This window comes from Ahaetulla prasina, chromosome 1 (assembly GCF_028640845.1).
Source record: "Ahaetulla prasina isolate Xishuangbanna chromosome 1, ASM2864084v1, whole genome shotgun sequence".
NCBI classification, from domain to species: Eukaryota; Metazoa; Chordata; class Lepidosauria; order Squamata; family Colubridae; genus Ahaetulla; species Ahaetulla prasina.
Genome location: NC_080539.1, coordinates 366,347,570 through 366,371,529, shown reverse-complemented (window position 1 = coordinate 366,371,529; position 23,960 = coordinate 366,347,570). Strand labels below are relative to the sequence as shown.

The 23,960-nt window shown below is 43.7% G+C and overlaps 1 protein-coding gene across 4 annotated transcripts in view; it reads left to right on the top strand.

The window, feature by feature from the left end:
- The first annotated feature begins 2,333 nt into the window (after positions 1-2,333).
- Positions 2,334-23,960, top strand: part of PIP5K1C (phosphatidylinositol-4-phosphate 5-kinase type 1 gamma) — an 87,531-nt gene continuing 65,904 nt past the window's right edge. For 2 of the 4 annotated variants that reach the window (XM_058163501.1, XM_058163500.1), the window contains exon 1: positions 2,334-2,606. In XM_058163501.1, the coding sequence (XP_058019484.1) occupies positions 2,489-2,606 (118 nt within the window). In that variant the 5' untranslated portion in view covers positions 2,334-2,488. The remainder of the gene's footprint in view (positions 2,607-23,960) is intronic. The other 2 variants (XM_058163498.1, XM_058163499.1) reach the window with 2 other exon arrangements.

Sequence of the window (23,960 nt, the reverse complement as noted above, 5' to 3'; positions counted from 1 at the left end):
TTCAAGTCTGTCAAGATCCTTCTGTAACTTGAGCCTATCTTCTGGAGTGTTGGCTATTCCTGCCAGCTTGGTGTCATCTGCAAATTTGATGAGTTCCCCATCTGTCCCCTTGTCCAAGTCATTGATGAAGCTGTTGAAGAGTACTGGGCCTAAAACAGAGCCTTGGGGTACTCCACTGCATACTTCCCTCCATGTGGATGTAGTTCCATTGAGGACTACACGTTGAGTGCGGTTGGTCAGCCAGTTACGAATCCATCTGGTGGTGGTGGTAGCAAAGTCAGGGGCTGGATTTGAGTCTGGTCACTTCCAAAAGACAGGGAGGAAAATTTAATTTTTCCCACCACAAATACATTATCAGCTGCCTAGAATGCTCAATAAGCAAGCAGCTCTACAGTGTTAAATGATCAATAAAAATCAATCAATAAATATTGGGCAGAGTTCCTGGTTTGCAAAGAAAGAATTGAGTCTTCTGAGTTGGAGAGGGAGAGCCGTGTTAGTCTTATTGTGGCAAAAACTGGTTTATTAATGTTTATTTAATATACACTGTAAACTGCCCAATTCATGACGACTCTGGGCAGTATACACATCTATCAGAATCCTCCTGATTTTTTTGGGTCATCATAAATTAACACAGTTCTCCCACTTTTCCAGTTAATAATTCTTATTAAAAAGCACGAACGAATAACAAATATGCTTGAATTGACAGTTCTAATGTGGCACTCTTAGTGATTTCTAGCTTTATCCTCAAAAAATAGCCCAAGTAAATAGGGAGAGTTGAAACGTGAGGACAAGAAAATACGATTCTCATTTGAACATTCCGCTAAGCCCTCAGCTGATCGGTTTAAAACTTCACCTATGTTGCACAGTAGATCATGATTTATAGCTATCAGCAAACCCAGTCCATGGTGGTTTAGGCCACGAATCATGATTAAAGAACAGGACCGCACAATATGCTTGCAACGTCAAGTTGTGGGGGGGGGGAGAAAAATGCAACATGCCCCCCCCCCCAAATCTGGACATTCAAACTATCCTTCTGGCCCTAAAGCAGAGGTCTTTAAACTTGGCAGCTTTAAGATTTGTGGACTTCAATTCCCAGAATTCTCCAGCCAGCTATGCTATGCTATGCTCTATCAAATCCTGTCCCTGTCAAAAGTGGCGTTCCTCAAGGCAGCGTTCTTGGACCAACGCTCTTCATACTATGCACAACTGATCTCTGTGACCATATCTCAAGTTATTGTGTTCTCTTTGCTGACGATGTCAAACTATTTAACACCACCAACAATACTACTACCCTTCAAAAAGACCTTGACTTTGTATCCGATTGGTCTAAAACTTGGCAACTCCAAATCTCAACCAGCAAATGCTCAGTCTTACATATTGGAAAAAAGAACCCAAACACTAAGTACAAGCTTGATGGACATTACCTTACAGATGACTCCCACCCTGTTAAAGACCTTGGAGTTTTCATATCAAATGATCTAAGTGCCAAAGCCCACTACAACTACATCGCAAAAAAGGCTTTAAGAGTTGTAAACCTAATTCTACGTAGCTTCTTTTCCAAAAACTCTACGCTACTAACCAGAGCATTCAAAACATTTGCCAGACCCATTCTTGAATACATCTCACCTGTCTGGAACCCATACCACATCTCTGACATCAATACAATTGAATGTGTCGAGAAATACTTTACAAGAAGAGTTCTCCACTCCTCTGAATACAACAAAATACCTTATTCCACCAGACTTGAAAACCTGGGATTAGAAAACTTAGAACTCCGCCGCCTTCGACATGACCTGAGTTTAACTCATAGAATCATCTATTGCAATGTCCTTCCTGTTAAAGACTTCTTCAGCTTCAATCGCAATAATACAAGAGCAAACAATAGATTCAAACTTAATGTTAACCGCTTCAATCTTGATTGCAGAAAATATGACTTTTGTAACAGAGTTGTTAATGCTTGGAATATACTACCTGACTCTGTGGTCTCTTCTCCAACTCCCAAAAGCTTTAACCAAAAACTGTCTACCATTGACCTCACCCCATTCCCAAGAGGACTATAAAGGGAGTGCATAAGTGCACAAAAGTGCCTACCGTTCCTATCCTATTTGTTTCCTTTCAATATATGTGCTTTGCACCACATGCTCAATAGAAAAGCGCCAGCTTCCCAGAGCGTCCCTCTCCCAGCCTAAGCTTCCTAAACGTTCCAAAACCAGGCCGGAACCTATCATTGGAGGGGATGGCCGAACAGTAACAACCTCCTCTTCCGGTCCCTTTGCCCGGACGCTCTAGCTCTCCGACCTCGCGGTCCGGCCGCCGAGCTAACGCCTGCGCGCTGCTGCCGAGTCGTCTCCCGCCCGGTCTCTCTCTCTCTCTCTCTCTCTCTCCACCCCCCCCGCTCTCTTTTCTCTCTCTCTCTCCTTAGCCGAAGCGGCGGCGAGTCGCGGGCTGAGGCGAGGCGAGGCGAGGCGGGCGCGGGCTTCCGCCAGCTATGGACCTGGAGGCGTCCGACGAGACGGGCTCCGCTGGAGGAGCCGAGGCGGGAGCCGGAGCCGTCACCCCCGAAGCGGGGGGTTGGGGGGCGCCGCCGGACTCGGCGGCAGGAGGAGGTGAGCGGCGTGAGGCGCCCCGCGGTCCTGAGGCGGGAGGCCACGGGGTCTCCTCCTCGCGCCAGCAGGGGAGGCAAAGTGGGGGGGGGCTCCTCCTCCTCCTCCTTCATCATCGTCCGGGGAAACCGTCCTTTCCCGCCCGCGACGCGCTCGGTTGCTTGCCCGGCCCCACCTGGTCGCCCTCCCGGTCCCGGATTGCTTTTCTCCCCACTTCGGCGTTGAAGTGCCATCCGAGGATGCCGAAAGGCTCCTCAGGAGCCCTTTGATGGGCGGCTGGCTGGGGCTGAAGGTGGGGAGGCCGGTCATTCCCTTCATGATTTGCCCGGTTGCTAATCTTGACCGTGAGGGGGGAAACCGCCATTTGAGGAGGGGGAGGCGGCATCCTCCTCCTCCTCCTCCTCGCGGGGCTCTTGAGGGTAATCCTGTTGCTTTGCTCCCGTTCACTGGAGGAGACCCGTGACTAGGTCGATGTTGGGTGTGGGGGGAAAGACTGTCCGGATCTTGGGCTATTTTGTCAGCAGAGGCGCTGATGGCACAATTCGGGTTTATTATGAATATCTGCCTAAGGATGGGGTGGGGGTGGGGAGACTGGGTTATGAATAACTGATAAATACAGGTAGTCCTCGGTTTGCAGCCGCTCATTTAGTGACCATCACTAAAGCCACAGCGTCACTGAAAAAAAAAGGGACTGAATGACCGGTTGTTTTTTTTCAAACTTTTATGAGCCTTGCAGCATCCTTGTGGTCACAGGGATTTAAGATTTGGATGCTTGGCAGTTGGGTTCCTATTTTGCCACCTTCCCACAGATCTCATTTTGATCATCTTTTGTAATCTCCTGATGTTGTTCTGAATAGGGTTTGTTTTTTTTGTTTACATTTATATCCCGCCCTTCTCCGAAGACTCAGGGCGGCTTACAGTGTGTAAGGCAATAGTCTCATTCTATTTGTATATTTACAAAGTCAACTTATTGCCCCCCCCAACAATCTGGGTCCTCATTTTACCTACCTTATAAAGGATGGAAGGCTGAGTCAACCTTGGACCTGGTGGGACTAGAACCTGCAGTAATTGCAGGCAGCTGGTTTTAATAACAGGCTTCTTACAGCCTTGAGCCACCACGGCCCTTTTGTAGGCCACCTTATTGACGAGGAATATCATTGGGGGAAGCCAGATTCATTGGAACCACCTGAGCAGCTGCGATGATTTGCTTAACAACTGTAGCAAGAAAAGTCGTAAAAGGGAGCAAAATGCCCCTTGACAAATGTCTCACTTTTGGCAGTGTAAATGTTGGGCTCAAGTATGATCGTAAGTCGAGGACTACGTGTAGTAGGACTTGAATTGGAAGTGAAGGTTTAAAGGTAGCCCTGTTTGCCTTGATGTTAGAATAAATATATATAGATAGATACAGGAATCTTGGGAAGGGGTAATCCTAATGGTTATTTAATAATATAATGACACATTGATACAGGGTACTGGTCAGCTGTTAGTACAGATAGTCCTCGACTTACAACAAACAGTTTGTTTAGTGACCAAAGTTACAATGGCACTGCAAAATCTGACTTTTGACCGTTTTTCATAGTTACGTCCTTTGTAGCATCCCCATGATAATATGTTCAGAATTCAGATGCTTGACTCCTGGTTCATATTTATGACTGTTGCTGTGTCCCAAGATTACACGATCCCCTTTTGCGACCTTCTTTCAAGCAACAATGGGGAAGTCAGATTCAGTTAACAACCGGGTTACTAAATTATCAATTGCAGTGATTCACTTAACAACTGAGCAAGAAAGGTGGTAAAATGGGGCAAAACTCAGTTAACAAATGTCTCACTTAACAGAAATTTTGGACACAATTGTGGTCGTAAATCGAGGGCTATCTGTAATACGATGACATTTATTGATATAGGCCATCTATTCAACTGTAGGAATACTGTTAAAATTCATCAGAACATTGAAAATCAGTAACAGTACTTGTTCAGAGGACATGCTGGCAGATCTATCTATACTGGGAGGATGAAAAATGGTCATGGGGTCCTCCAGTATACAATTTAGCGACTTGGTGTTGATAGTGCACATTGAGATGTGTGGATTGGAATACAATAATGGATTTGGGGGCAAAACCAGGAAGGGGTAAAAAGTACAGGTTTTCTGTTACTAGGAAAAGCATTTTTGATATGTAGGGGACTGGAAGTTGCTGGGTATGCACATTAGTACCATACTTATTATCAACCATCAGTGTAATTAGCATTAAAGGAGTGCTTGACTTAACAACCATAATTGAGCCCAAAATTTCTGTTGCTGAGTGAGACATTTGTTAAATGAGTTTTGCCCCCTTTTACTACCTTTCTTGCTATACTTGTTAAGTGAATCACTGCAATTGTTAAGTTTGTAACCTGGTTGTTAGTTGAATCTGGCTTCTCCATTGACTTTGGTTGTCAAAAGGTCACAGAAGCTGATTACATAGAATAGAACAGAATTTTTTATTGGCCAAGTGTGACTGGACACACAAGGAATTTGTCTTGGTGCATATGCTCTCAGTGTACATAAAAGAAAAGATACCTTCATCAAGGTACAACATTTACAACACAAATTATAGTCAATATATCAATATATCATGACCCCAGGACACTGCAATTGTCATAAATATGAATCAATTGCCAAGTCTGAATTTTGATCACGTGACATGGGGGTACTGCAAAAGTTGTAAGTGTAAAAAGTGGTCACAAGTCACTTTTTTCAGTGCCATTGTAAGTTCGGATGTATAGTTTAAAGATGCAGTACATTGTAAGTAACCAGAGAAGAGCATAAAGGGATAATACAGATTTACAGTACATAAATTCATAGGATGAGATAATTGGGTGTGGAATGGAAAAAAAATCAGAATGTAGCCCCCAAGGGTAACTTGAGTTAATGTTGCTGATGTACAAGAATGAAAAGTTGAGGAAAAGGACATTTACAATAGGATGCTGCAAGCAGATCTGCAGGAGAAAAGCTGGGTAGGAAATATTTAAGATTGTTTGGCAGAAATCGGGGATTTTAAAGAGAGGCTAAAAGAGTGGGGGGAGAAACCAGGCATGGGAGGATTAGAGAGAAGTGAAGCAGGGGTATGGGGCTGGAAAAGTGATTATTTACAGTAAATAATGGGTGTCCTGAGAGAGCGAACAAAAGTCTTGGAAACAGGCAAAAGGCAGGAAATACAGTTTTGGGGGATATATTTTGGTGGTGTTAAGAGAGGTAATTTTAGAGAAAGAGGGATGAAGGAGGAGGCAGGAGTGGTGAAAGTCTAGTAAGAGCTAGTGATTGTGTGGAAAGGGGCTTATTCTGCAGTTTTCTGAGTTGAAAAGAGGACAGCTTTGTCATCAGGATGGCGGCAGAAGGGAGAACATTTTTCAGCTGCATGTAATATTGTTTGTGGGAAGGTGGACAGGAGACCCTTAGAAGCATGAAAGGAATATGGCAGAGTACGAACATAATCTGAACATAATCCAGACCCCTATCATCACTCTGACCCTCATGTATTAATTAACTTTATTCTTCATCCCCCCTCCTGAAAAATCCTTGGTTTAAATACGATCTTTCAACATATCCTCCCAAGGATGTTTCTCCCACTTTATCTTTTTAGACTTTTCTGTTTAAAATTGAGAACAAAGCTTGTTTTTTCTTTTCCCCTCCCCCAGGGGATGTTGTCCTGCCGTCATACTAGAATTCAGATAGGGTGCTCTCGCTCTCCCACAATTAAAAACAGTGTGTAAAGATTTAAAACTTACCCCCCCCCTTTTTTTTTAACATGAGTCATTTGCTATGCCCCTAGCATGTGATAAAGAGCCTGGCTAAATCAAGGTTGTTTCCCCCTCCTCCCCTCCAATGCCTGCGTGTGGGTGAAGCTGGGATTCACAATGTGTTCCTGATGATAAGGTACCAAGGGTTGCAATTTATCCTAGATGTGTTAATTTGTGCATACGTTGCCAGACTCCTGTCTGCATTCAGGAATGTCCTCATTACTCTTACCTTAAAGATTCATGACAAAATTTGAATTCACAGTCTTACAGGCAACATTGAATTTTGGATGATGGGACTGAGGCATGACTCTGAATATTTTGCTTGTGTTGGTAGAATTTGTAATGGTCTGTCTGCACCTGTAGGTTATGCTTGATATCCTTAGTCATAGATTAGGGTTCACACAGAATACTAAGCCATAATGCAGTTTGTTTTGTTCTGGTTTACTTAGTTGTTTACTTTACATTTTTCAAACCCTGTCTTTACTATTTTTATAAATAGCTCAAGCTTGTTAAATTCATGCCTCAATTTTGGATCTCAAGGTGGCATACATATTCCTCCTCTTGTCTTTTCCCACAGCCACGGACCGGTGAGGTAGGCTGAGAGAGAATGATTGCTCCAGTCTTCCAGTAAGCTCCATTGTCAAGACTAATAAAAATATTAACTAATAATTTTAACCCAGTGTTTCTCATTGCTGAAACAGCATTGCTGGCTGGGGAATTCTGGGAGTTGAAGTCCATACATCTTAAAGTTGCCAAGGTTGAGAAACACGGCCTTAACCATACTTCAATCTTGAAACTAAGTCTTTAAGGTGTAGACTAATGCCTTAACTATACTTCAGGTTTAGTCTGAAGTATGAACTCTGATGCTGGTATATTAACAACTGTAATGTCATTATTGTAAATCAGGCATTATGGATTTGTGTGTGTGTGTAAATAACTATCAGGTAGGTTTTAAAGCACGTTTACCAACAGTCTCGACATAATTGCTGCATGGTGTTAAGTTGTCTTGGATGTCTTTTACTGGGTTCCGTAAAGCTTGTTGCACGTTGCATATTTGTCTCATGTATATTTAATACAGCTGGGAGTGAAGTTTAAAGAGTCAGAGCGATCATTGATTGCTCTTGATGTGGATTCCAAGTAAGGTATGAGACATAATTAACAAGCTCTGCTTTTCACACAAAGCAGTTTTGCCCCTTCCCAGCCCATGCAGTGGTCAAAGTGGATTGCTGTTGGCTTGGTCACAACCTGAAGAGTGGGGGTACTGGAGGAGGCTGTGGGCACGATGTCTCTTAAATCCTTTGTGGCAGGTGCATTACTAGAAGGGATTTTAAAAATCTCATCAGTATGCAGAGGAATGAGAGCTTGGCCGAACTGTGTTACTGTGGCTGGATTGTACAAGGGTTTTAAAGTGCCATGTGATAAAAATCCTCATCTTGGTACACAGTTTATCCTTTACTAGTCTATCCTGGTTGCAGAAAGAGTCTCCTCAGAAATGCAATGGACCGACCAGCAAAGGAGAAGAACAATAATTCGGTGTCTCTTTTACTAGCCCATTCCATTTCTAGCCTGAAAAAACCCTCAGGCTTTAGAGAGTAAAATGTTTTGCAAGCTATTGACTTGTGGGAAATACCGGTAGTCCTCAACTTAACAGACAGTTCATTTAGTGAGCGTCCGAAGCTACATCACTGAAAAAAGTGGCTGATGACCATTTTTCACACTAACAACCATTGCAGCATTCCCATAGTCATGTGATCAAAATTTGGATGCTTGGCAACTCGTTCATATTTATGATGGTTGCAGTGTCCTGAGACGAGGTGATCATCTTTTGGGAACTTTTGACAAAGTTGAGTCAATAGGGAAGCCACATTCATTTAACGGTTAGGTTACTAACCTAGCATTTGCAGTGATTCACTTAACTTTGGCAAGAAAGATCATAAAATGGGGCAAAATTCACTTAACTATTTCACTTAGCAACAGAAATTTTGGGCTCAGATGTGGTCCTAAGTCGAGGACTACCTGCAAAGCTTCCTTAGAAAGAAACTGAGAGCTTGATTTGTCTAATTTTCAACATATAGTTTGTTTTGCACCTACTTGCACTGATCACCAAGTCTTTCCTGATATTCCAGTTACCCACAGGATCCTGGCGCTTGTAAACATCTGATTGTATAAGTGGCCATTAAGGCTACAATCAGGGTGGATAAAAACTGATGATTAAAATTTTTTTTAAAAAAAATATCAGATTTTAAAATTTTAAATCTGATTCTTTTTATTTAAATCGGATTTTTTTATTTTTATCAATTTTTTTTAATAAAATGTTTTTGGAATAAAAATTTATCTAAAGATAGTTTTCTATTTAAGATACATGAATAATGTAGTTTATTCAGCATGAAATGAAACGTAGTTATGTAGCATGAGGCTCTATATTCTGCAATATTTACGTTTTTGGTAAACATTCAGTGAATCTAGCTGCAAGCTCAGATAACATGGGCACTGATGCATTCACACAATTTCACAGCAGGGATAACAGTTGCCCTTTAAAAATTATGATTTAAATCGAGTTGATTTAAATCAAGCCTTTTTAACTAGCGATTTAAATCATGATTTAAATCAACTTGATTTAAATCAAATTCACCCTGGCTACAATTCAGCTGAGAGCTAATTTCTTTTCTTGAAAATTCTGGTTTGGTTAAAACATTAAGATTCTAGTCCTTATGATTGCCAAACTGGTCCCAGCAGTACATTGGCAATACCTGGTAACATTTGGGTGATGGTCCACATTCTCCAATCTTGTGCAATTTTCTGAAAACTAAATTAGCCTCTCATACGTTGCGGGTTTTTTCTCCCCCAACCTCACAGTCAGAATGTTATAAAAATAGAGATTAGTTATGTGAAATGAGAGATGCCTCCATGCATATATGCTGATTCCTGTGTCATTGGGAGTGGGGACAGTTGGTGGTTTTGTTTGGTTTTCTTTCTGTGCATAATTTGGATTGCCTACGTAAGAATTTAATTTAAAAAAAAAAACCCCCACCCCACTGTACAGTTATATAAAAAGCTACAAGCACAAGCTTTGTAGCTATGAATTCTGTTAATCTGGTGATCAGGCTGCTTCAGCAACAGAAAGCCTGTTATGTAGAATGGCTGATTTTGTTCCCTTTCTTCTGGAAGGTGCTTAAGCAATGTTGTGGGGGGGGGGGCGGTGGGTGTTGTGGAGAAAGAAAGGGAAAGCTGCACATAGCCATTTTGAACAGCACACTTTGCTTTGGCTGCAGCATGGCTCAGGGGTGTGAAGCAGGTTGGGGGGGATATACGTAGAAACCTCCCAGTCCTGAGTAAAGTATGCTGAAAAGAAGGGCGAATGTGGGGCGAGGAGAAAAGGTTGATAGAGGAATAGTTGAGGGGGCTTTATAGAAAAGGTGGCCAGGATTTCACTGTTGCTGCCAAACTTGCCAAACTGTAAGTAGGTACTCCTTGACCGACAACCGTTCATTTAGTGATCGTTCATAAATTATGACGGCACTGAAAAATGTGACTTACGACCGTTTTTCACAATTAGGACTTTTGCAGCAGCATCCTGATCACGTGATCAAAATTCAGACCCTTGGCAACTGGTTCATATTTATGATTGCTCACTTAACTCACTTAACAACATAGATTTTGAGCTCAATTGTGATCATAAGTCGAGGACTACCTGTAGTTTCGTTCTGAGTGGTAGTTCATAGCCTGTCAAATACAAGAAGTCCTCGACTTACAATCACAATGGAATCCAAAGTTTATGTTGTTAAGTGAGACAGTTGTTTTTTCCCCTATTTTACAACCTTTCTGCCATAGATATTAAGTGAATCACTGCAGTTGTTAAGTTAATAATACTGTTCAGTGAATCTGGCTTCCCCATTGACTTTGCTTGTCAGAAGGTCACAAAAGGTGATCATGACCCTAGGACTCTGTAACAGTCTTAAATATGAGTCAGCATGTGAATTTTGATCATGTGACCATGGGGATGCTGCAACACTCGTAAGTGTACAAAACAGTCATGTCACTTTTTTCAGTGCCATTGTGACTTTGAATGGCCTCTAAATGAATTGTAAGTCGAAGGCTACCTGTACTACATCAAATCACGTAGGCAAACTATCATTTGGACTGGAATTTGAACTGAGAAACCATAAAGGTTTGAACTGAAGCGAGCATAAAGCACAGCTTGTATAATACTGTGATTTAAAGTGAGCTCGCAGGTCACGATTTAAGTTCGTTCTGCTTCGGTGCGATGTCAGAATCGGTAAACCTTTGTTTTGCGCTGAAAAAAAGCCGGAGGGAAGCTCCGAAACATATTTTGACTTCTAAATCCCAGTTCATATAAGTCGCAGCTTGGCGTGCCGACTGAACTGAGCAGTGATTCAGAGAGAATTAAGCCGCAGAAGCCTGATTCATACATAACATAAAACCATAAAGTTTGATTTCCAAACCACAATGGCCGGATCTCCCCATTATGGTAAGCCAAAACAAAAACAACACATTATGGGTTTAACACCATGCATGAACCTTGTGGCACAAGGCAACAGAAGGCTAGGTTGCCGTCTATCTCCCTAAAGGAGGGTTTGCTCACTTAATATGCACACAATATTGGGGCTTCCTTTCCACTGCAGCCATGCAGAATTTAGCAAATAAATGATGAGCTTTTAAGGAAAGATTTGAAGGCATTAGGAATAATGCAAACTGACACCGTATCTGCATCCCGGAGAAAAATCAAGGCTAAAGTGGGGAGGGGGCAGCAAGCTTGTATGTCACATTATGCCGGATGATAATGTGATTTGTTTGGGTTTGACCTAGGCCACGTTTGCAAGGCAAGCTAAATAAATCCTGTGTAATGTGAGGCTATAGAGACTTTGGTGTAGCGGTTCAGGCATCAGGCTAGAAACCAGGAGTCTGTGAGTTTTAAGTCTTGCCTTAGGCATGGGGCTAATTGAGTGACATTGGGCTAGTCCAGGGGTCTGCAAACTTGGCTCTTTTAAGACTTGTGAACTTTAACTCCCAGAGTTTCTCAGCCAGCTTTGCTGGCTGAGGAACTCTGGGAGTTGAAGTCCATAAGTCTTAAAAGAGCCAAGTTTGCAGACCCCTGGGCTAGTCTCACAACCACTCTGTCCAGAGAGGGTGAGAGTCAGTACAGGTAGTCCTCAAATTATAACCACTCATTTAGTGACCGTCCAAAGTTACAACGGCACTAAAAAAAGTGCCTTATGCCCATTTCCCACGCTTATGACTGTTGCAACATACTTGTGATCAAAATGCAGATGCTTGACAATTGGTTCATATTTATGACAATTGCAGTGTCCTGGGATCATGTGATCTGCTTTTGCAACCTTGTGACGAGCCAAGTCAAGGGGGAAGCCAGATTTGCTTAACAGCCATGTTACTAAATTAATGAATGACATGCTTCACTTAACTGTGGCAGGAAAAGTCATAAAAGGGGGCACTTACTTAACAAATGTTTCACATAGCAACATAAATTTTGGACTCAATTGTGGTCGTAACTCGAGGATTACCTGAACAGGTAGTCCTTCCCACCATTCCTTTAACAATTGTTCAAAGTTACAACAGCACTGAAAAAAGTGAATTATGGCTGATCCCTGCACTTAAGAGCATTGTAGCATCCCCATAGTTACCATATTTTTCGCACTATAAGACGCACCGAACCATAAGATGCATATTAGCTTTACAGAAGGAAAACAAGAAAAAAAAAATCTGCCTCTGCTTCCCAGCATCCATCCAATATTCATCTAGCTAGCATTCTTGCAGCAAACAGCCTGGTCAGCTTCAGCACATTATCGCAGCCCTAGCTCTTGGTGCTTGGCGGCAGCAGTGGTGATCCTCGCCACCTAGAACAGCTGATTGGCTGTAATCCGGGAGGCTGATCCAACTGCCAATCAGCTGCTCCAGTGTCTCGTGGCGGTGAGTGGCAGCAGCGGTGACAGGTGGCAGCGGTGAACAATGCTGCCACACCAACCGCCCCAATATTTGCTGTATAAGACACCTCTATAAGATATTGTCACCCACCTTTTTTTTGGGGGGGGGGGAAGTGCATCTTATAGTGCGAAAAATACAGTACATTATCAAACTCCAGGCACTTGGCAACCAGCACGTATTTAAAACTGTTCTAGCATCCCAGGGCCCTCTGTGGCTGCCATTTGCAACCTTCCCAGCCAGCTTCTAATAGGCAAAGTCAATGGGTGAAGCCAGATTCGCTTAGTGACTTAACAATTAACGATTGCAGTAATTCATTTACTAACCATGGTTTAAAAAAAAGGATTTAAAATTGGATGTGACTTGCTTAACAACTGCCTTGCTTAGCAACAGAGGTTCTGATCTCAGTTGTGGTTTAAGTCGAGGTTGTAAGTCCAGCAGTGTCGAACCTGCTTAGATGCTACAAATATAGAATGTTGGGGTGGGGAGTTTAGATCATATAGAGTCACTAGCAATGAATGTCATCTGGTCCAGAGGTGAGTTTCAGTAGGTTCTGACCAGTTCTGGAGAACCGGAGCGGAAATTTTGAGTAGTTTGGAGAACAGGTAGTAAAAATTCTGACTGGCCCCACCCCCATCTAACCTTCCCCTAGATTGGGGAGGGAATGGAGATTTTACAGTATCCTTCCTCTGCCGTGCCCACCAAGTCGCACCCACCAAGCCATGCCACGCCCACCAAGCCATGCCACGCCCACCAAGCCACACCCAGTGAACCTGTAGTAAAAAAATTTGAAACTCACCACTGATCTGGTCCCACAGGATAGGATGTTGAGAACAACATTCAGGTAATCCTTGACATACAGCTGTTCATTTAGTGACTATTCGCTAAAAAAAGTGGCATGGGCATTTTTCACCCTTACAATTGTTGCAGCATGGTCACGTGATCAAAATTAAGATCCTTGGCAACTGGCTCATATTTATGACGGTTGCAGTGCCCCAGGGTCATGTGATCAGCTTTTGCGACAAAGTTGTTGGGGAAGCCAGATTCACTTAACCACCGGGTTACTAACTTGTCCACTGCACTGATTCACTTAACAACTGTGGTAAGAAAGGTCATAAAATAGGGCAACTTAGCAACTGACTCGGTTAGCTACAGAAGTTTTGGGCTCAGTTGGGGTTGTAAATCGAGGACTACCTGTATCCATCCTCCAGGGCTGCTGCTTGTTTCAATCTGGTGTCTTCAATCTGTTAAGCAGTCCAACTGGTGATATTACAATTTTCCAAACTCTCCTGTTTTTCTGCCACAAAAGAGAGCAGTTTGTGATACAAAAGGGGGAGAAAAAAAACAATATTTAAAGAACTCTGAAGGTGAGGTAAAGAACCGAGCAATCATTCCTCCTCCACACAGATATCCCCCAAACCCCAAAGCAGGGTTATGGTGGTTGTGGGATGGAGGCTTTGGAGATGGTGGTTTGTCACCTGTGGTGAGGAGGTGGCGCTCCGCTTTGGTCTCTTCAGATGCCACCCATTTTGTTTTGAATGTTCACTGCCACTTACTGCCCTGCGTGCCAGCTGTAGGGAGTGTAATTAAGGCCCACCAACAAAGAGACTGCCTAGTAGGCAGACAGCAAAAGCACAGATGGTGAAATGTTGAGCAGCTATTTCTTTGCTTTGTCCTGGGAAGCACAATATTGATTGCTCAGGCACAGGGAGCTTAATGGATGTGTGAACTGGAATACTTACTCATCTGATCTCTGCAATTCCAAGGTTTAACCGTGTGCTTCAGTTCAGTACTCAGGTGTTTGTCTGGAGTCTAGACCCACTTTTAAGACTTGTACACTACTGGCTGGGGAATTCTGGGAATTGAAGTCCACAAGTCTTAAAAGTTGCCAAGGCTGGACTCCTCTGATCTAGACTTTTCTTCCTGCTTATCGGCAATGTAGTGTCCATGCACTACTATCCTAACCTATAATATGAACTTGTTTGGTTTTCATTTAATGTATTGTGTGAGACTGTCCAATTGGAGTTTATTCGATAAACTGCAGATAAGAATGGCATTTATTTATTATTTTTATTTATTTATTCGTATTTGTATACCGCCCTATCTCCCGAAGGACTCAGGGCGGTTCACAGGCAAGTAAAAACATATATGTACAAATTAAGATAACCATTAAAAAACTTATTCTAAAAGCCAAATTATTAAAAATAGTATAAATATTAAAACCAATTAAAACCACTATAAATTTAAAATCTAGTCCAGTCCTGCGCAGATGAATAAATGTGTTTTAAGCTCGCGACGGAAGATTCGGAGGTCCGGAAGTTGACGGAGTCCTGGGGGGAGTTCGTTCCAGAGGGTGGGAGCCCCCACAGAAGGCCCTTCCTGGGCGTCGCCAGGCAACACTGCCTAGCTGACGGCACCCTGAGGAGTCCCTCTCTGTGAGAGTGCAGGTCGGTGAGAGGTATTCGGTAGCAGTAGGCGGTCCCGTAAGTAACCCGGCCCTATGCCATGGGCGCTTTAAAGGTGGTTACCAAAACCTTGAAGCGCACCGGAAGGCCACAGGTAGCCAGTGCAGTCTGCGCAGGATAGGTGTCATACGGAGCCACGAGGGCTCCTCTATAACCCGCGCAGCCGCATTCTGAACTAACTGCAGTCTCCGGATGCCCTTCAAGGGGAGCCCCATGTAGAGAGCATTGCAGTAATCCAGGCGAGACGTCACGAGGGCGTGAGTGACCGTGCATAGGGCATCCCGGTCTAGAAAGGGGCGCAACTGGCGCACCAGGCGAACCTGGTAAAAAGCTCTCCTGGAGACGGCCGTCAAATGATCTTCAAAAGACAGCCGTTCATCCAGGAGGACGCCCAAGTTGCGCACCCTCTCCATCGGGGCCAATGACTCGCCCCCAACAGTCAGCTGTGGATTCAGCTGACTGTACCGGGATGCCGGCATCCACAGCCACTCTGTCTTGGAGGGATTGAGCTTGAGCCTGTTTCTCCCCATCCAGACCCATACGGCTTCCAAACACCAGGACAGCACTCTGCGACCGGTCGGAGAGATAGGAGGAGAACCACCGATAAACGGTGCCTCCCACTCCCAATCCCTCCAACCGGCGCAGCAGGATACCATGGTCGATGGTATCGAAAGCCGCTGAGAGGTCTAATAGGACCAGGGCAGAGGAACAACCCCTATCCCTGGCCCTCCAGAGATCATCCACCAACGCGACCAAAGCCGTCTCAGTGCTGTAACCGGGCCGGAAACCGGACTGGAACGGGTCTAGATAGACAGTTTCATCCAGGTGTAAGGGAAACTGATATACCACCATACTCTCTACAACCTTCGCCGCGAAGCGAAGGTTGGAGACCGGACGATAATTACCTAAAACAGCCGGGTCCAGGGAAGGCTTCTTGAGGAGGGGTCTCACCACCGCCTCTTTCAAGGCGGCCGGGAAGACACCCTCCACCAAAGAAGCGCTCGTAATTGCCTGGAGCCAGCCTCGTGTCACCTCCTGAGTGGCCAGCACCAACCAGGAGGGGCACGGGTCCAGTAAACACGTGGTGGCATTCAGCCTACCCAACAACCTGTCCATGTCCTCGGGAGCATGACACAGGGATCTCCAATCCCCGGGCTGTGGACCAGTAGCGGTCTGTGGCTCTTCAGGACCCAGGCTGCGCAAGCGAATGAAACCCCATCTGTGTATATTTGGAATCTAGGTAGCAAACGAAACCACACACACGTACATGGTCCCTGGAAAAAATGCCCTCTACGGAACTGGTCCCTGGTGCCCAAAAGGTTGGGGGCCTCTGACATAACATGATGGGTGATCCTATTCATCCTTTCTTTTAGTTTGATGTATGGATTGCATTTCTATGACTTCCCAACTCAGACACTTGAGACTCTTGGTAGTATAGCAATAGCACTTAGACTTATACACCATTTTACAGCCCTCTCTAGGTGGTTTACAGAGTCAGCACAATCTGGGTCCTCATTTTACCGATTTTGGAAGGATGGAAGGCTGAGTTAACCTTGATCTGGTCAGGATTGAACTCCTGGCAGTGAGCAGAGTTAGCCCGTAATACTGCACTCTAACCATTGTATCACTCTGGTTCTTATACAACTAATAATCAACAAAAAGCAATATATAGGTAGTCCTCAACTTATGACTATTCATTTAGCGACTGTTTGAAGTTATAGCAGCACTGTAATTTCCAAAAAAGTGACTTATAACTTCTCATACTTACACCCATCTCAGTATCCCCATAGTTAAGTGATCAAAATTCGGGTGCTTGGTAACAAAACACATATTTATGATAATTGCAGCATCCAGGGGTCACATGATTGCCATGGCGCAGTGGTTAGAATGCAGTATTGCAGGCTACTTCTTTTGATCACCAGCTGCCAACAGTTTGGCAGATCGAATCTCACCAGGCTCAAGGTCCATTCTTCTGAGGTAGGTAAAATGAGGACCCAGATTGTTGTGGGCAATAGGCTGACTCTGTAAACCACTTAGAGGTTAAAAATTGTATACTTCACTTAACAACTGCAGTGATTTGCTTAACAACCATGGTTTTAAAAAAAAGGTAAAATTGGGTGTGGCCAACTTAACAGCTGCCTTGCTTACGGTAGCAATGAAAATCCTAATCTGGAATTTTGGTCATTCAGTCAAAAAGCATCTGTAATTAAAAGTAGCAACAAAAAAAGTGACTAGAATTATTGTTTCAGCTGTTTCATCAGTATTTCCAGTCAGCCCCAGTTCCTGGATTTCCCCCCCCCCCAGAAAAACCAGGTCTTTCAAGCCTTTCTGACGACCCTCAGGGTCAATGCCAGCCACTGTTTATTTGGAAATGATTGGATTTTCTCTCACCTGGTTGACCAGATTTGGGCTTGGAAGATCTGGTTAAAATCTTGTGAAGAAAAGGTTGTTATTCCAGTAAAAGGATTTCTGCAGCGGATGTTAAAATGGGATTAGATGACTCATTAATGCTGCGAGAGAGTGTCTCTGACTTATTTTACTATCACATGAGAACTGTTCAGCCTGCCACTGACCCAGAACCTCCAAAGATTTCTTAAATGTTCTTTGAGAAGGGAATTTTGACATCAGTAGAAAGGAATTAAATCAGCAATCTTCCTACTATATTCTAAAGCAGGGGTGTCAAACTCGCAGACTAGATGTGTCACGTGCCGGCCGCCCCCACCCCTGTTTTAGCAAAGGGGAAAAAAGGTCACAATACATCACATGACGACAACGTGACACTGCGAGTTTGACACCCCTGTTCTAAAGAAAACGAATATGAGAAATGCTTTGCAATAGACTTGGGTGTTATACAGCATTTGAGCCACATTCAGCCCCTTGGCTGTCCCTATCTGACCTGCGTGAGGTTAACTGGAAATTAGAAATCAAATGTAAAATAAATGTATGACATGCAATCTTGGTGGAAAAATTAACTCTTTTTAAGTCAGCTGCTCATCTTAAGATACCAGGGCAGTCTCAACAACCATCTCGGAATGAGCCAAAATATCTGCCAGATGAAATACATTAAAACCATAAAGCAAACATTCCAGAAAACTGAACGGACAAGACGTGTAGAAAAGCAGAGCAAGCTTGTTCCGGCTAAATGCTAGGGAGCTGTCCAGCAGGATAAGGAATAGCCTGCTGAGTGAAGATCGTTGGTGGGATCTAATGGGATCAGAGTTAGTGATGATTGATGAGGACAAAGGTCGTGGAGTAATGGTAAACAGTTCAATAAAGGTATCCACACTGTGTGCATCCTCTGTAAGAAAAAAGAAAAGAAAAAAGACCAACAACTGGCGTAATAAGAAACAGTATTGAAGATAGAGAGGCCAATATCATAATGCCATTAATTAATCAATGGGGCAGCCACATCTGGAAAATTGGGGGCTGTTTTGATTACCACACCTCAGAGCAGATACACAGGGAGTTCTTGACTTACGACTGTAAAATGGCTCATCCATGTAACCCACTCGATTGTATGACTTTTTTGCAATGATCATTAAGTGAAATAAACATACATTATGGGCCAGTTTTGCCAAAAACTGGAAATAGATGCTGGTTTCTGCAAAAACACTACAAAAAATGCGGTCACATGACTGGGGAAAAGATTGGCTGTCAGAACTTCAGAACCAGGTTATAAGTACAGGTGGTCCTTACATTTCTGCTGTTAAATGAGACATTTGTTAAGTGAGTTTTGCCCCACTTTACGATCTTTCTGGCTGCAATTGTTAAGTGAATCACTGCAGTTGATAAATTGGTAACATGGTTAAGTGAATCTGGCTTTCCTGTTGACTTTGCTTATCAGAAGATCACAAAAGGAGATCACATGACCCCAGGATGCTGCAACTGTCATAAGTATGAACCAGTTGCCAAACATCTGAATTTTGATCACATGACCATGGGGATGCTACAAAGGTCATAAGTATGAAAAAATGGTCCTTTTTTCAGTGGCATTGTAACTTTGAATGGTCACTAAATGAACTGTTGTAAACCAAGGACTACTTGTACCACCAGGGAGGTTACTCATAAACTCAACCAATCGCTAAGTGGCCAGTCATAACTCAAGGATTACTTGTAGTGGAAATAGAGAAGGTTCAGTGGATGGCAGCTAAGATTATAAAAGGACTGCAGTAGCTTTTCTATAAGGAAAGGCTGCAATAATTATGGGGGTAATCCTCAATTACAACAGTTCATTTAGTGACCACTCTTAAAGTTATAACGGCACTGAAAGGAGTGACTTATGACCGTTTTTCACACTTAAGACTGTTGGAGCTTTCCCATGGTCACATGATCAAAATTCGGATGCTTGGCAACTGATTCATATTTGAGACGGTTGCAGGGTCCCAGGGTCATGTGATTCCCTTCTGTGACCTTCTGCAAAGTCAATGGAGAACACTTAACAACTCCGTTACTAACTTAACAGCTGCAGTGATTCATTCAACAAATGTGGCAAGAAAGGTCGTAAAATGGGGCAAAACTCACTTAGCAAATGTCTCGCTTAGCAACAGAAATTTTGGGCTGAATTGTGACTGTCAGTCAAGGACTACCTGTATTGTTATATCACAGGGTTCTCCAACCTTGGCAACTTTAAGACTTGTGGACTTCAATTCCCAAAATTCCTCAGCCAGCTTTGCTGGCTGAGGGATTCTGGGAGTTGAAGTCCACAAGTCTTAAAAGTTGCCAAGGTTGGAGAACCCTGTTATATCACCACGTTTATCATAGCCTGGACTTCATCAAAAACATCTTCATCTTTGCCATCTACACAGTGATGGTGAACCCTTTGGCTTTGCCTATCGAATATACTGAAAATGCCTAACGTTGATTGTTGGCATGTCACACGCAGACACACCCCCAAAGAAAAGAAAATTCTTTGGATATGAATGTTTAAATATACAGTCCAATTGTGTGTGTGATTCCCTAGGATCTGCCCCACACCGCTTGCCTTCAGGCAGCGTTCCCTTTCTGCTGACAGGCCCTCGCGGCCTACCTGAGGCAGCTCCGTGTTGTGTAAAGCTTCGTTTTTGAAATGGCTCCGGAGAACGCTCCAATGTGGCCTCTGCAGCCTCTGAACACTGCAAAAGCACATCCCATCCTTGTGCGATTTTCGGAGAGTCTGGAGGCCGCGCAAGAGCATGACCTCCAGTCCAGAGGGTCTGGAGCAGTGGTGGGTTTCAAATTTTTTTTTACGACCGGTTCTGTGGGTGTGGCTTGGTGGGTGTGGCTTGGTGCTCATGGCAGGAGAAGGATACTGCAAAATCTCCATTCCCACACCACTCCAGGGGAAGGATACTGTAAAATCCCCATTTCCTCCCGATCAGCTGGGACTCGGGAGGCAGAGAATAGATGGGGGTGGGGCCAGTCAGAATTTTCACTACCGGTTCTCCAAACTACTCACAATTTCCGCTACCGGTTCTCCAGAACTGATCAGAACCTGCTGAAATCCACCTCTGGTCCAGAGGCTGTGTAATAGTCCACTCCATTCTTACGCAGCCTCTGATAATTGAACAAGAATGGGGCATGTCTTCAAGAATAGTTGTTGGGTGTTGGTGAACACTGGCGGGTCACCCAAAATGTTGTGGAGTGCCACCACCCTTCATCCCTTTTCAGAGGGCTACACTCCAAGGAGGATTTCAAGAAGGTTTCTAAATAATGTTATGAATCGTTATAACTTGGGAAAAACATTTGAGGTTCTAAGGAGCCATATACTTCAGTAGAAGTGGCCCTCTACTTACAATCACATTTTGAGCCCAAAATTTCTGTTGCTATGTGAGACAGTTGTTGTGAAGTTTGCCTCATTTTTACAATCTTTCTTGCCGCAGTTGTTGAGAGTGAATCACTGCAGTTGTCAAGTCAACATGGTTATCAAGTGACTCTGGCTTCCCCATTGACTTCGCTTGTCAGAAGGTCACAAAAAGGGATCACATGACGCCGGGACCCTGCAACCGTCATAAATATGAACCAGTTGCCAAGCGTCTGAATTTTGATTGTGTGACCATGGGGATGCTGCAATGGTTGCAAGTGTGAAAAAGAGCCTTAAGTCACTTTTTTCAGTGCCGTTGTAACTTCAAATGGTCACTAAGTGAACTGTTGTAAATGAAAGATTACCTGTATTCAGAAGCTTAATGTTGTGCGGTCTTATTTTAAACATTGAAATACTGTCGGATAATAGTCTCTGGAGTCCTTCCTTTATGCTACTTGTGCCTGCTTCTGGGTAACAGTTTTTCTAAGGAATTGGTTTTCTGTATACCTTTTTCTTCCAGCACTCTCACTTTGTTTAAACTTTTTGTCTTGACCTCAGCCTGGATTTGTGATCACTACTCAACGGGGCAGAGAAAATGTTGTTTACAGAACAGATCGTTCCAAAACTATATCTTAACGTCCCGATGATGCTCTTTGTGCCCTTAGCGGTCCAGAAGAACAGTCATTGGTCCTTATTACCCTCTGTCTTCTGCATGTTTCTTTGAGCGTAGAGCAAATTAGACAGGGTATGCAAGGAAAAATAAATCTTCATATGCTCGGTTGAACCTGCTCTGGGATAAGATCTAATTTTTCCTGCCTTTTTTGCCTTTTTTGAATGCCCTAGTATTGCTTTCTTAAACCATTTTACAATTTTTCTGGGCACAGTTGTTAAATGAATTGTTGCCGTTGTTAAGTTAGTAACCCGGTTGTTTGGGGGAAATCTGGCTTCCCCATTGACTGCTTGTCAGAAGGTTGCAAAAGGGGACCTCGGGGCCCCAGGACACTGCAACGGTCGTAAATATGAGTCAGTTGCTAAGTGTCTCAATTTTGATCACGTGACCATGATGGTCATGTGATCAAAACTGAGACACTTGGCTGCAGATGTCACAAGTACGAAAATGGTCATAAGTCGCTTTTTTCAGTGCCATTGTAACTTTAGACGTTCACTAAATGAACTGTTGTAACTCAAGGACTACCTGTAAACAATGGGAAGATGTCAGCCTTCCTGGGACAACACATAACTCCGCCAGACACAAGTTAGCCTAAATCAGCCCTGGCATTGATTTCAGTTTGTCAACGTCTTCGGTGTCTTAATTTGAGAGAAAGGCATTTTATTCATGCATTCACTTCTCCAGTATCAGAATGTCTACGAAGATGAATAACTTTTTGTGGATGGTTTCTGTTCGTGCTGTCATTAATATTGCCAGCATTTTATCTTCTTTGACATTAGTTTATAATTCAAGTGCAGTTGAGGGCACTTCGGTGCACCAAAAACTCTTACCATTCTGCATGCCCTATTTCATTATTCATAAATTAATAAATACTCTATTAAGAAACTAGTCTCTGGGCATTAATTAGGATGTAATCAAAATTAGGCAACAAACCAGTTCTGCCGAAGCGGCCGCTTTTCTTCCAGCTTGTTTGGTCTGCTGGACTCTCATCCTGGGTGTTGTCTCATCCCCAAGTTACAGCAGGCTGCATTACAGCAGGGGCCATGGCTGTAAAGGGGGGAGTCTCTAGGGGGCATGGAAATGAGTACCCCAGAACTGCTGCTGAAGGTGTTGAGTTCTATCCAGGGACAGCTCCCTGGATCAGGGGTCTCCAACTTGGCAACTTTAAGCCTGGAGGACTTCAACTCCAGGTGGTCCTGGAGTTACAGCAGTTCATTTAGTGACCGCTCAAAGTTACAACAGCCCTGAAAAATGTGACCTATGACCGTTTTTCACACTGTAGCATTCCCATGGTCATGTGATCAAAATTTGGATGTTTGGCAACTGACTCATACTTATGGTTGCAGTATCTCAGGGGGTCACGTGATCACCTTTTCTGACCTCCTTATAAGAGAAGTCAATGGGGAAGCCAGTTTCATTTAACAGCCGTGTTACTAAACTAGCAATTGCAGTGATTCACTTAACTGTAGCAAGAAGGATTGTAAAATGGGGAGAATTCACTTAAGAAATGTTTCGCTTACCAATATAAATTTTGGGCTCAATTAGGTCGTAAGTCGAGGACTACCTGTACAGCATTGCCTGGCTGGCATAAAATTAGTACTTGCTTCCCCCCACCCCGAAACTAGGCCATGTATGACCTTCTTAAGGAGATAAGTACCCCCTTTCCTGGGGGGGGGGTACTTATCTCCCAGCAGATACTCAGTGGAGAAGTTTACTTTTTAAAAAATAACCTATGTTGTTCTTTCGAATTGGACTTACGTCTTGGCTCTTTAAAGAGAAGTATGCAGAAATTCTTGTTGCTGTTTTTCTTCCTCTCCTAAAATAGCCGATTAGGCCCTTCTGGGGCTTTAGTCAGTGCTCACCTACCTGGGCTATGCTTGGCTCAGGAACTTTATTACTTGCAAGTTAAGCTGCTTGGGTTAATTAGCCTCAATGTTGCCACTAATCCCCAGCTCTGGAAATGGTACAGGAAAAGAGCTTAGCTAGCACATTTTCCCTTGGATCCTTCCTGTAGCAATGGAGGAAGGCCCCTTATCCCTTCAAACGTTTCTCATCTTCACAACGTACCGCTGCGAATATCCTGCAGCTGAGGACTACTCTCTTGTTTCCTTGTGGCTGCGTTATTGTGCGCTGCTTCTTCTTCGTATGCCAGGAAAAACTAGCCGCATGTGAAATCCAGCTTCCTGTATGACTTCCTTCTTGCCTTGATCATTACAGCAAAAATCAAATAGAATTCTTGGCTGGGAATTAAAGACCCCATGGAATTGTCAACAAGGAGCTTTTGTCAATCAGAGGCAGGCTAAGTTACTCTCTTATTACGGAAGCTAAATGAAAAGATAGCGTGTAACAATGCTTGCCTTGTATAACTTGCATGGGCTGCAGACATCCTGAAAGAGGAGCAAAATAAACATAGGGGATGATGAAATGTCATCTGTTAATTGACTATTTTTAGCATGCACCACTTTTCTCTCTAAAGCAGTGCTTCTCAAATAGTGGGGCGGGCCCCCCAGGGGGGGCGCGAGGCTCCGTAAAGGGGGGGCGCGTTTGACCTCGGCAAACACTGTCATAACAAGCTAAGCCCCGTGTTTACAGTTGCGCGGGGGGCGCGAAAATGTTTTCTTCTTCCTAGGGGGGCATGACAGAAAATAATTGAGAAGCACTGCTCTAAAGTATAGTGAGGTGGTTGACCATTTTAAATTATGGCTTAG